Raw genomic sequence first — 14,388 nt, forward strand, 5'->3', positions numbered from 1 at the left:
TACTTAGATCACTTTCCGAAATCAAGAGAGAGCAATGGAAGTCTTATTTTTCAGTACTGCTATTATCGACTAACATTTATCGTCAAAACATTTTAGTTTAAAATGTTAAATTTTAGTCTATCTTTAACTAAAATTTAAGTCCTTGAGAATTTTATAATAAGTCTTAAAAAGTCCTTGAAAAGTACTTGAATTTTATTTTTATAGTAGAGCATGAACCCTGTTTAAGACAAAAATTATAATTTTATTGATTTCAATTTGCATGATCATATTTTTTATGCTATTTAGTTTTAAATTGGTCGTAAGTTATTGAGTGCGTGTTTCCTTTTAAGTATTTAAAAGTTTTGGTTGCTGGGATTTCAAATTTCTCAAATTTGAAATTTTCAAAAGTCATTTTGTAACATTAATAGCTCTTAAGTAATTTTTTCACATGAAAATTGGGATTTTTTGAATGTCTTTGTTTCAGTATTTGAGCAATTAATCTCTCTCATTTAATTTTGAGAGAAGCTTACATTCAAGTTCAGTTATTTGTTTTCTTCTTTATGAGTATTTTGTGATTAATGCTTAATGAGATGGTCTATTTTTTTAAAATTCTTTATTTTGTGTATTTAGATGAGACAGGAATTGGAAAGAGCTTCCCGTAAAGGCGAGTCTGAGCTTAGTGATATTAAAGAACAGCTTATAGAGAAGAAACAACTGGTTGAAGAAATCCAGCTCCAATTGTCTCGTAAAGAGGAGGAATTGGCTGACTCTCTAAATCGGTAATATTCGTATTTCAGAAATTAAAATTAAAAGAGCCCACCTTAGCAACTTTTGATCTAATGATTGGAATTTATGGTTTTCAAAGCAACAATAGTGCTGTAGGCAAGATAATTTTACTCTAATAGGGTTAATGTGGACAAGGCAGTTTAAAAATTTAAGTTACGATTGCTTCCTTTAGTTTTATTAAAGACTTAATAAGGTTTGCTAAAATGTATAAAGCATACATCATCATGCCGATATAGCGGCTTTGGTTTCTTTCGAAAAATCAGAATTCAAATTTAAACCTCTGATGCAGGAAGATGCCCACAATTTAACATGTGAAGATACTTGCCTACCCTAATGCTACTACCGTGCTGCCAAAAACAATTATGATTTTGTCTATCTACACACATATTGATTTCCTTTTGCTAGGAAGATGATGCTTGTTTTGTGATGGTGAATGGCAAAGAGCCAATTGATTCAGAAGTCATGGTCAGATCCTTAGTCGTTTTTATTTTTGAAAGAATTAAAAGAAAAATTTGCCTTATTTTTTTTATTTTTGTAGGAAATTCGGCTATTAGTTAAAACGACTAAATTTATAAAAAAAATAAAATAACCGTGTTGCAATGTTTTGACGTTTTAAAAGTAGTTTATTTTTTAATAATTTAGCCATAGTACTATTAAAAGAATTTTTTTTTTCAATTTTTCTTCAAATTTTTTCAAGGCATGAAAGTTAACTAATTTGTTAAATATTTAGTAATATTTTTAAACCAATAAATCTTAAGCTAATTATATATATTTTAAAAATAATAATAAATAAATAAATAAGTAAAACAAAACTTGCATTTGTTTTTACATATAGAATTTGACCATTAGTCAGACTCCATACATAAACACAAGTGTCAACAAGTAAAAACAAGTATCAACTTTGTTTTATTTTTTTTTAATTAAAATTTACTTAGGATTTATTGTATTAAAAATAATAATAAAATTCTAACAAAAGTTGTAACTTTAATATTTTAAATAAATATTTTAAAGGTTGTGTAACAATGTTTCAAAAGCACATTTTTTTTTGACAAATAATTTAACATTTGTTTTATTACAGTGCATAATTACTTTCATTTGTGTTTTACCTATATTTTTTTTTGTTTTAATTCATGAAAGTAAAATATTTTGTTAGAATTTTATTATTATTTTTAAAGCAATAAATTTTAAGTAATTTTTAATTTGTAAAAAAAACTAAAACAAAGTTGATACTTGTTTTTACTTTGAGGCACTTGTCTTATTTCAATCCATCTTTATTAATATGGTAAATTATAATAAATAAATGGAAAAAAAAGCAATGCTATTGATGTTTTTTTAGAATTTATAAGCATTTTTTTAGAATTAAAATTTTTTTGTTATACTTCTTTCCTTTATACTTGATTGATTTAAGATTTCTGATTGTGTACTTTAGATTCAAACGAAACAATTTTCAATATATCGTGACACATCGCTATGTCTATATGTAAATTTGTTACATCCCCCAGTCCTAGTAAGCAATGTTATCCTTATTTAAGAGTGTTATAAGTTTACTCAGTTATTGGTTACAATATTTGCATACTGTTGTGTAAGTATTTTGATACAAATAAAAAGCTTGAAATCTCTTTATTTAACTCTTATTTATTTAATAAAATGTTCAAAATATCTTTATTATATTCACATAAATTTTTTTACGCTAAACATTTTTTTCCCCTATTAATTTCAATGTCTTTCATTCTTATTGCTGCATTATAATATTTTGCCTGTTTAATTCTTTGATGCCTTCTTTAGTTGTGATGAGGAACTTGTTGCTAAAGTACAAACACAAAAGCTTTTACGAGATTTGGAAAATCAGTTAACTGAAGTTCAAGAAGATTTAGAGGCTGAAAAAGATGCTAGAACAAAAGCTGAGAAATTGAGAAGAGATTTAAATGAAGTAAGAACTAGAATTTATGTAATGAACTGATCCCTTTTGTTTTATTCAAAACTATATAAATTGCATTTTCCAGGAACTGGAAGCTCTGAAAACTGAACTTTTAGATTCTACTAACTCCACAGCATCACAAGAAGCTTTACGCAAGAAAATGGAGGAAGAATTAAAACATTTGAAACAAGGTTTAAAAGATGAAACTTCAAGGCACCAAAATCAAATTGGAGACCTAAGACAGAAGCACACTATTGCTGTTGAACAGCTGAATGAACAGTTAGACTCTTTGCAGAAAGTTAGTATCGATATCATAGCTTTTAATTTTTTTTTTATACTTTCAATCAGTAGTTCAAGTATTACCTCACTCTGTTTCGGAAACAATATTTTAATTTAAATTAGGCTATTTTGTGTGAAATTAAAATTGTTTTATTATCTCTTAAAGAGTCATATATTTGGTTTCTCTTCGGAAAAATGTCTAGTAAAGTATAAGTGAGATAAAAATATCTTAATTTATGGCAACTTTATGTCAATTCCATCATTAGATATCTAAGATACTTTGAAGATCCATTGTTTTAATCTATACCATTTAGTTTAAAAGAGTTCCTTTAAATTTAGGTGTTTAAATTTATGAAAATGCGTATTGAAATATCACACACATATGTCTGAGTTTTAAATAATAGGTTAAAGACACCATTATCATGTACTTATGCTTTGTATTGTAATATGTTGTTTGTGTTTAATTATTCAGATTTGCAAGATATTTTGTTAAAATGATTACCGTTATTTAACTGACATTACTTTATATTATAACAATAAAAAAGTTTGTTTTATTTGAAAAAAAAGCAAAGAAATATTCTTAATTTATCACAAAATGCAATTGGGAGGAAAAAAATGGATCAAACTAAAAAGTATGCCTATTTTTCTACGTATACTAGTATTTAAAATTAGAGAATATTTAGATTTGATTTATTATCTCTAGAACTACTAGACTGATAGGAATGAAATTTGATTTAGCCATAAACTGAAATAATATTACAAAAAATGAAGAAAATTTATTACACAATTATTTTACTCAGTAATAATTTTGCGTTATGCTCATCAATATCAGAAGGTGTGAAAAAGTGTTTGCCAAATGGCTAATGGAAAAAATATAAGTTAATAAGAAATATTGCTTATTCTTATAGACGTAGTTCACACAATGATTTTATACTGGAAATAAGTCAGTTGAAGAGTTACTATGGGAGTTAGTTCTGATTGGTCAAAATTCTGATTGGTTTTCAGGCCTTGGATGATACTTGAAAGGAGATCAAAATTTCAATTTACCTTACTAAAAGGTTCTAAAATATGCTCTATATGCTTGAGATTCTAATGGTCAATCAACCTGCGAAATATCTTCATTTTCCAAAAAAAATCATTAACCACATGATCTCTATGTTGTACTGTGTTGTATAGTAAAATAAAATTGAGGCCAACTGCAACTCTAATAAAGTGCATATCTAAAACTTTATTCCTATATCGCAGAAAGTGACTCTTAAAAGACATGGAAAGGTCTGCAGTTATTCAATATTATACTTGCTTAGACCATCAAACCTCACATTCTCAAGTATTAAAGGGTATTCTTGGATCTCATCAAATGAATGCATAATCATTTGATAATTATCGTCTTTTCTATACATTCCTAAAATTAATACTTATTTATTTTTTTATCTCTTTCGGGAAGTGAAAATAAGTAAATAGGTTACTGGTTGAAGATAACGATATGCTGTTTACTTGGTTTTGTAGTTTTCCTTTTTGGAGAAATTTCTACATATTAATAAAATTTGCCTAACATTAATTTATTCAAGTTTTCATGTTAAAAAAAATTAAATGTCTTTATAAGTATTAATTTAATCAAAGATTTTATTTATTTAGACTAAAGGTGTATTAGAAAAGTCGAAGGTCAATCTTGAGAGTGAAAACAACAATTTACAATCAGAACTTCAAGCTTTATCTTCTGCTCGACAAGAGTCTGAAAGAAGGAGAAAGCAGATGGAAAACCAGCTTCAAGAAATTTTAGTTAAACATGAAGATGCTGAGAGGAACAAACTTGAAATGTCAGAAAGAGCTGCAAAATTGCAGGTGCGTAGTTGAATTTTTGTCAATTAACTATTTAGTTGATAATATTAGAAAAATTATTTTTATACAATAAAGGATTAAATTTTTTCTTCTTTTGAAACATTTAAAAGGATTTTTTTTTCCATATAGACTGAATTAGATTCTGTAAGTGCTCAATTTGAAGATATGGAGACTAAAGCTACTCAAGCTCTTAAAAGTGTTGCTACATTAGAAGGTCAACTTTCTGAAAGTCAAGTAAGTTTTGTGTAATTGAATTAAATGCAGAATATTATTCAAATTCTGGGTAATTCTTTAAAAATATGTTTTTCAATTTAGTTTCATGAACTTTTTTAATTGGCAGTACCCTCTCTGATTATTGCTTTACTCAAGGTGCTACATAAGTTTCTAATAAAAATTCTTATTGAAAATGAAATTTTTAATGTTTATTATATGTTTCATGGTGCTTTTATTTATAATGTATAGCTGTGTTGCATGCTGCCTTTGCCCACAGTTGGAGAACCTTTGTTTTATAACATCTCTTGTTATCAAACGATTTTTTATTTACTTGTTTATACATTTATAAATAAGTATTATAAATTATATATTCTTTTGAATTATTCTGTAACAAGCCTTAAAAATTTCTTACTACCTTACCGAAAATTTACAACAAAAAAAATATTTTTTCTAAAACTAATATTGTTAAAAATTTTTTAATGCAACCTTAACAATTTAGAAGCATTCTTTTATTGTTTATAAAGAATGTTATGTTTCAAAAAAATTTTTTTTCTTCTATTTATAATTATTTTATTTCAGGAGCAATTACAGGATGAGACTCGACAGAAATTAGCTCTCAGTTCACGCCTAAGACAGCTTGAAAATGAACGTGAAAATCTACAAGAACAACTGGATGAAGAGGAAGAAGCTAAGAAAAACCTTGAAAAACAATTAAATATTTTGAATTCTCAAGTGAGTGTCATTTTTTATAAACATTTGTAAGTTTTTCATAAAAATTATTTAAAAAAATTTTTTTATAATATTTTTAAAAATATTTATAGGTTGCTGCTTATAAAAAGAAAGCTGAAGAAGAAGAAGATACCGTTGTTAATTTAGAAGAACAAAAGAAAGCAGCAATGAAAGAAATTGAAGTTTTGCAACATAAAATAGATGAACAACAAATGATAAACGAGAAACTTGATAAATCAAAAAAGAAACTTCAGTCTGAAGTATGTAATTCATTCATGATAACTTGAATCAATTTTCTTCTTCTTAATGATTAATATTTAACTGCTTTTGTTGATTTTTTTTAAAAATGACTGAATTAACCAAACTACGCACACTAAACACTAAATTCTATCACGTTAAGTTACTATCGAATAAGTTCATCATATCTTGTTAAAATTTATCCATATAGTCTATGTTCTCACCTCTATAAAGTGAGAGAAGTGGCGCTAAGAAATCTGATCCTCATGAACCACTTTTATACTCAGAACAGATGCTTTACAAAACAAAGCATGATTTGTGGTGAATTATGAAACAATCTTTAAAAAATTGTAGGAACTGGCATTTGAGAACTAAATAATACACCCATTTATATGTTCTTCACTTGTTTTACTATCTTGCTCATATTATTAATTATATTTAAAATACTGACATTTTTCTGAAAAACAATGTTTTTAAAATTTTACCTTAAAAATTTTCAATTAAAGTTACATAATAATAACCTCTATGTTCTTAGTTTACAATTATAATGATGCAATTTAAACCCTGCTTTCCAACTTCTTTTTATACTAAACCTCCAAATGTTGTGCCTCTCAATAAAATTGTACAGAAATTTCCCAGCCATGTATTATTTTCCCATTGAATAACATAGGAGAAACCAGTTTTTTGATGATGCAGGAAAGCTTGCCGCTAAATGTTCAGAAAAAGCTGGGGTTAAGCTATGTTTATGAAAAAGGGTATTACTAATTAAAATAGTGCATAATTTATTATATTGTATGAGATAATTTATAAGATATATTAATTAAATTAATGCATAATTTATTTTTCTCAAAATTCCTGTATGATGTAATTACTTCTTGATAAACAGTTACTGAATACGAAACTCAGTTTTACACTGTTTTTAGTGCAGTGACACATCAGCTGTTATAGGTGCTGTGTGTGTTACATGAAATATGTGGTATAGATTATGGATGCAGAGTAGTAGAAAAAATATTGTATCTAAATATAATAATAGAAATTAAGTATTTCAGTATTAAAAGGTTTAACTCTTTTGGCATTTAGAATTTGTTTAAATCTTCTGTCTATTTTGTTAAAATTTTGGAGTTTATTTCAAGGTTTATTGAAATTAGTTTTAAAAACAGTTATGAATTTTTTATGCTAGTTAGATAGTTATTTTAACTGCTAATTTTTTAGTGGTAAGGGGTCACATATGATCATTTGAAAGTTGGAGATTCAGTTCCTTTAGCATAGACATTACAAATTAAATGTTATGTGATAAACTACATGTTTTAAAATGAATTTTAGATGCAAAATTGATCCCCGTATTAGTTATATTTAAAAAAATGCTTTAGCTACATTTTCACAACGTCATGGGATACACTATACAGTGGTGCCAAAAAAAACTGCTTCATCTAAAAATATTTAATTTTTGTAAATTTAATGTATTGTTTTAAACACATAAAATTAACTTAATTGATGAAAATCAAGATGTTAGCTCATTCCCTGTCTCTATTATAGATTGTTTCTGAAGTGTTGCTTAATCGGATTACTATAAAAAGTGCAACAAAAGGGAAAAGCTGCTTTTCATTTTGTATCTCCAGCATTTAAAGGACACCTTTATTCTTATAATTGATTGAGAAAATTAAACACATGCTGTAACTAAAACAATTGGGTGTTATCAATTAACCGTTTTGGAAATTTTTAAATTCAAGCATAAAGCAGGAGATGTTAGGGAAAGGTTCAGATCAGGCTGAAAGAGGGTTGCGCAATAGCTAGGACTACTACCTTCAACAATCTAAATATCTTATAACTTGTTTATCATAACAATACTTGTGGGATCTTTAAACAAAATATTCCTGAAGAAAAAAATATTTCATCACTTTTCTGATTGCGGCAGAGTAAATTTTTTTTTTTGGTCCGTCACTGCATGAATTGTAACAGTGTCAACCATCTCCCTTCTATTTATGTATGGTAGAAGAATTTAGAGCTTGTACATAAGTGTAGTTATTTTCTATTGACTCTTGTTAGAAAGAGCTAAGAAACTAGAATATTTATATGTCTGAAGTTGAATTGACTTGTAAAGTATGTTCATCATGATATTTTTTATTTTTCTCTTTAAAATTATATACAATAATATTTGCATTACTATTTATAAAATAAAAAAAAAATTTCAACATACTTTTCCTTTTAGAAGTAAATTAATGTTAAATAAAACTTAATATTTTAAATAGTTAGTTTAATAATTAAACTATAGTATTAAACTGTTGTAAAATTTCTTTTCAAGACTATGTGTATGAAAAATTTCTCTATCTGAATTATATATGAAAAAAAGAGTTTTAATTTGTATTCATGACTATTGCATTACGTATCAAGTGTCCTTTTAATGACTTTTTTATTGTGTACAACATACCTCATTTATAGCATCATAAAATTTATGATCAATAAAAAGTCATAATAAAAGAAATAGCTAGTTCAACTTTTAGAAATTTAGTCTGTGTGTAAGAATGACTCGTGGAGTGAAATCAGTAAATTTAGCTTTCTAGCTTTTAATATTTGAGTTTACCAATTCAGTATTAAAAAAAATCAGGAATAGAAATATTCTCTTTAATTTTTAAGGAAATATTGTTGTTTAAAGTTTTATTATTTTTATTTAATTGTTGATTATTTAAATGTAATTGCTGAGAAATATGTATTCAAATTTATTTAGCTATTTTTAGTGAAATGTTTTTTAGATATGAAGCAGTGTTTTCAGCTTGAAATGAATGTTAATGTAAGATTTTAACAATATTTATCATAGGTAGAAGATTTGACCATTGAATTGGATAGCCACAAAACTAAAGTGTCTGATTTAGAGAAAAGGCAAAGAAAATTTGATCAACTTCTTGCTGAGGAAAAAGCTATATCTGAACAATTATCACAAGAAAAAGATAATGCTGAGCGAGAAGTTCGAGAGAAAGAGACAAGGATATTGACTCTTATACGAGAGTTAGAAGAAAGAGAAGAGCATAACGAAGAACTTGAACGTTCTAAAAAGCAATTGCAGGCTGAGCTTGATGAATTAGTTAACAATCAAGGCACAGCTGATAAAAATGTAAGTTATAGCTAAGTTAATCTTATTAATTAAATAATAGTATTATCTCTAAGTTAATTATCACTGGAACATTTTTTATAATAAAGTGATATTTTTTCAATTTAAAAAGTTACTTTGTTAATGCAATTTGTCTTGGCATGAGTAGATATTTTCAAAGGTGATAACTACCACTATCTACCCACCAAACTAAGTAGTTTAGTGTTCATCAGTATTCTCTTAGGATCTCAAATGAGAATGAATACCAAACTATCACTATTAGCACATTAGTGTAGCTCTACAATGTTAGCAATATGGGACAAAATTAGAAAATTTTGTTACTGGCCATTTTTAATGATGTAATTTTTTTTAATGTGACACTTTTTCAGAAATTAAAAAAAAAATTAACAATTAAATAAAACTGTTAATATTATTAATTCTCAAAATATATTAAACACTGCAGGGTTAATTTCTGAAGTGAAAAAAAATTTCCCTGGTCTCACCAAGTATTTTCATGAAGTAAATTTTAAGTATTATTTACAATCAATAAAATATAGAAATTTAGTTTTTGGATCAATGCAATATAAAATGTATGTTTATTAAAAAACTTATCTATTAATTCCACTACAAATCTGGTATAATTATGATCATGATAGTTAAGTTATATTGTTTAGATCAATTATAGATATTATCAGCTATAAATTTAAAAAAAAAAATTATGAAATTGATTTGAGTTATACTTTTGATGACAATTTTCAGTTCCCCAAAGTTTTAAACCTGGGTAAAATAGAGATTTGTTGTCTTGTCATTTAAAAGAATCTTAAAATTTAAAATGGAAACTTATGTTAAACAGTAAATAAATCATTCAAAATAAAAATTTTAAAAGTTACTAAAGGGAAAAAAAAAGAAACTAGTCTGAAAACCATAATGTATAATATTATTTTAAAATCTTTTTTCGAATTGGATAGAAAACTCAACAAAATATTCTAAATAAAGCTTTAATCATCCGAAAAATTAAACAAGCCTGAAATAAAGTAATTTTTTAAAATATTATGAATTATTAATAATTTCATATTTATTGAAAAAATAGCATAATTTCAGTTTAAACCAATTTTGTATTGTTTCATGATACACTTTTACTGTTTGATCTTATATTCAAATAAATGGAAAATTCATTTTTCCATTTGTTTGAAACAAACAAATGGAAAAACTCAAATAAATGGAAAAATGTAATTTCTTATAAATATTTTGATATGAAAAGAATTAGATATCCAAAAGCTTGTGCAGAAAATGCAAATGCAAAATGTTCATTCTAATAAAAAGAAAATATAAAAATATGTATTTAAAAAAGTAATTAGTTTCACGGTTTTCAAAACTTTTTCTAGGTAGAATTACTTATTAAGCAATTGTTAAGTAGCAATTCAAATACTTTCATTTTATTTATTTGTATTTTTTAAAGAAATTCTGAATGAACAAACTTGGCTCTCTTATGCTCTTGTTCCCATAAAATTAGCTTGAAAAGATTTATTTATTTTGATTTTTTTTCAGGTACATGAACTGGAAAAAGCAAAACGAATATTAGAAAATCAATTGGAAGAACAAAAGCATCAAATTGAAGAACTAGAAGATGAGTTGCAATTAACTGAGGATTCAAAATTGAGGTTAGAAGTAAATATGCAAGCTTTAAAAGCACAACTTGAGCGAGATTTGCAAGCAAGAGATGAACAAAATGAAGAAAAGAGAAAGTCTTTAATTAAACAGGTATAAACATTTTTTTCTATCTTACTTAAATTTTATCAAGAACCTATTTTTTGTATATGTATAACAGATATTTTTATACAATGATATAAAATGATCTCATTTATTTTATATTTTTAAAGTTTTGTATTTTTTAATGAATGGGAAAATCTCATTGAACAAATTTCTTATGTATTCATATAGTCTGTATTAAAATGTTAAGAACTTTTTCAAAATTATTTTTATTCTTAAAATGACATCCTGAGCTATATAGAAACATCTGTTTAAAAAAATTTTCTTATCCAGGGCTAATTGTGCTCTAGAAAAAATCCAGATTTCCGGACTTTTTACTAACAGTGATCCGGAAGTTTCCGGAGATCGAAGGTCCAGACTTTTCAAAAAATCATTGATCACGGAAGTTTCCGGAAATCAAATTTTCAAAGGTGGAACTTAAAAACACAATTTATTTGTTTGTAAGGGAGAGACAGAGATATACTTTATAAGCTTATATTCATGATTAATATTCATTTTTTATCAGTAAATAGTTGTTATAATCATAAACTCAAGAAAGAAAGACATATTTGTAAATTTTAATTTTTTCTCCAAGTCATCATAGGTATGTGTAAATGGTATAGGTATTCGTAAAATTTTAAAAATATTTTAAGTAAACTAAGAAATGTTGAGAAAAAGAAAAAAAAATTTGTTTAAATTTTTTTCTGATTTTTAAATTTAATTTTTTTTTTAAACTCAAGAAATTTTCCAGAATTTTGACTTGGGCTCACAATCACCCCTGCTTATCTAATTGATGCATGGCGTTAAATATATTGTAGCATTCCCTTCTTAGCATATATTATTTATTTAATTATTTCATAAATCTCATTATTTAGACTATCTTCCCTGCAGTTATTAAGTTTGATCTTGCAATTAAAATTATTGTAAAATAAACTAAATTGTATTTTCAGAGAAGGATTGAAGCGCACTAGAAGTATTACCACCAAAAGTATAAAAATTATAGATTAACATAGGAATGTTAGTTTGCGTCATATATTTTTAATATTAAAAATAGTCTTTAAGACAAATGAAAATACTTAACAAAATGACAGAAGAAAAATTTTGTCTCAAAAAGAAGAACATTAATAATATAGAATAAAATTACGTTTTATTATTTATCAAAAAACAAAAATTATCTTGAAAGCTAATTTTTAATTGTGGTAATAACATTTAGGCTCGAGATCTAGAAGCTGAGTTAGATGATGAAAGAAAACAACGATCTGCTGCAATTGCTACAAGAAAAAAGATTGAAGGAGACTATAAAGACCTAGAACAACAACATGAAATAGCCAATAAAGTTAAAGAAGATGCTTTACGTCAACTTAAAAAATTGCAAGTAAGTAATGATTTTGCTAGCATCCTTATTGTATCCAGTGGTACTTCAAAGATTCTTTTCTTAATACATAAAAGTACATAATACATACATAAAAGTTTTTAGTTGCTTTGCTCTTGTGTAGTTTATATCTATCATATTTTTTAAAAGAACAACATCTGAGTGTTATTAAATTTTGGAAAGTTATTGGTTTGATTATAATAACTCGAATACTTCAGAATTTTTACGTATGGTAGAACCTCTATTTTTCTATCCTCTTTCATCAAAAGGTTCCAAGGTGTTTTTATTCTCACTTACTATTATCAATTTCAATAATATGCTGTTTCAATTCAGCTATATATGAGGACTTTAAAATGAAAATTTTCTTAACTATTTTTGTATTGCATGACTCTACAGGATTGATAATTTCATGTAAGTCACTAATAAACATTTTGTTTGTTGGTGAAGTTAATTGCTTTTTGTTAATTACAACTTTCAGATTTTTTTCATCTTTTCATTAATTCTAGTGTAGTTTTAGTTTATTTAGCAATATCTTATCTTCCAAATCTGCTAATAGAAAGCCTGTTATGTTATCCGTGCAAGATACCATAATGCAAATAGTATAAAAAGAAAACATTACAAAGCTTACAAGTAAAAACTTTGATTTTTTAAACCTGTTTTATAAAAATGCATTTATTATATGGTCATATTAAAATTAAATAAAAATTTTATACAGAACTATTATTTATAAACCCTCAATTTTTATAGTTTATTGATGAAAATAGATTAAATAACAATGTTTCCTCTATAATTTGAATATTTCAATTTAAAGTTGGGCCAGTTCTAATTAGTTAAAACAAAAACCATCTTTTCTTTTCATGCTTAGTGGCACATACGACCCCCAGTCTTGTTCTCCACTCTCCCACTGCAGCTGCTGCCACTCTTGCTTCTTGCCAACTGGTCCAACCAGCCTCATTTTTATCTCTCTGCGTCATCCTGCACCACGTTAGTTTTGACGACCTTTTCGTTGATTTCCCTCTGGTGACCAATTGAGGGTGACGCTAGCAATTACATCTCTATTCATTCTTAATATATGGTTTATTTTTGTTTTCTGTTATAGAAATTTATTGGTAATTTTGTGAAGCCAAAAAAATATTTATAATAATTCTCAAACATTTATTTTGGATAAAAATGGTCCTACTATATTATGAATCCGCTTTTTCTTATTGTTAATTTTTTTTCTTTCTAGAGTCAAATGAAAGATTACCAGCGTGAAGTAGATGAGTCTCGTTCTTCCAGAGATGATTTGGCTACTCAATTAAAAGAAATGGAGAAAAAACAAAAAACTTTAGAAACAGAAGTAATTCAACTTCAAGAAGATTTAGCCAGCTCTGAAAGAACAAGGAAAAGTGCAGAATCTGAAAGAGATGAATTACATGAAGAAATTAATAGCAGTGCTTCTAAAGGGTAAAAGAATAAACTATTGTTATCAATTCCAACTAATGAGGTGTTTGAAAAAAAATTTCTGCAAAAATTCATAGGACCTCTTTTTTTCTGTGAATGAAAGAAAGCCTTATATAGTGCATTTAAAGACTTATATAGTGCAAGGATGTTAGTATTCAACTTAGAATTGTTTCTCCGAGGAATTTGCGTACTTTATCCTATTTTAATGTGCTAGATTAACTAAATGCTAGATTTATCTAAATGTGTTATTTACACTGAATTATTTGACCCTATTTAAATCAGAATTGCTTGCAAATATAAAGGCTCTAATGTTTTAAGATTTTTATTGAGTAAAAGAACTTATATATATATATATATATATAATTTTTTTTAATCACAAATAATGTACAAAATACAGACAATTTGTGAAGAAAAATTTGAAATTAATTTTCGTCTATATAACTGTATTATTTTTAGTTTTATTATATACCCAACTTACTGCAACTCAAATGGAAAAATTACTTGGTCAATTTATGAATTATGATGACAAGCAAGCTTTCGCTGTTTCACTTGTTGGTGCAAACCAATAGCATTCATTAAAATTCATTTTATAAAATCTCAGCCCTACTGCTCAGATAATAATAATAAATAAAATTTTAAAATATTCATCTCGCTACTGACTCTACTAATTTAAAGTTTTAATACATAGTGTGCTTACTAATGTAAATACGATATTTTAGATACATAACATACTCATATTTTGAAAAAGAATCTATAGTG

The 14,388-nt window shown here is 26.1% G+C and overlaps 1 protein-coding gene across 2 annotated transcripts in view; it reads left to right on the forward strand.

Annotated features, from left to right (window-relative positions):
• The window catches only part of LOC107457041 (myosin heavy chain, non-muscle), a 74,037-nt gene that overhangs the window by 48,836 nt on the left and 10,813 nt on the right, over positions 1-14,388 (forward strand). For both annotated transcript variants that reach the window (XM_016075081.3, XM_016075089.3), the window contains 11 exons: positions 610-758; positions 2,551-2,695; positions 2,769-2,981; positions 4,598-4,804; positions 4,931-5,035; positions 5,594-5,746; positions 5,836-6,003; positions 8,796-9,089; positions 10,614-10,826; positions 12,028-12,189; positions 13,415-13,632. In XM_016075081.3, the coding sequence (XP_015930567.1) occupies positions 610-758; positions 2,551-2,695; positions 2,769-2,981; positions 4,598-4,804; positions 4,931-5,035; positions 5,594-5,746; positions 5,836-6,003; positions 8,796-9,089; positions 10,614-10,826; positions 12,028-12,189; positions 13,415-13,632 (2,027 nt within the window). The remainder of the gene's footprint in view (positions 1-609; positions 759-2,550; positions 2,696-2,768; positions 2,982-4,597; positions 4,805-4,930; positions 5,036-5,593; positions 5,747-5,835; positions 6,004-8,795; positions 9,090-10,613; positions 10,827-12,027; positions 12,190-13,414; positions 13,633-14,388) is intronic.

The sequence above is a fragment of the Parasteatoda tepidariorum genome, chromosome 5 (assembly GCF_043381705.1).
Source record: "Parasteatoda tepidariorum isolate YZ-2023 chromosome 5, CAS_Ptep_4.0, whole genome shotgun sequence".
Taxonomy (NCBI): Eukaryota; Metazoa; Arthropoda; class Arachnida; order Araneae; family Theridiidae; genus Parasteatoda; species Parasteatoda tepidariorum.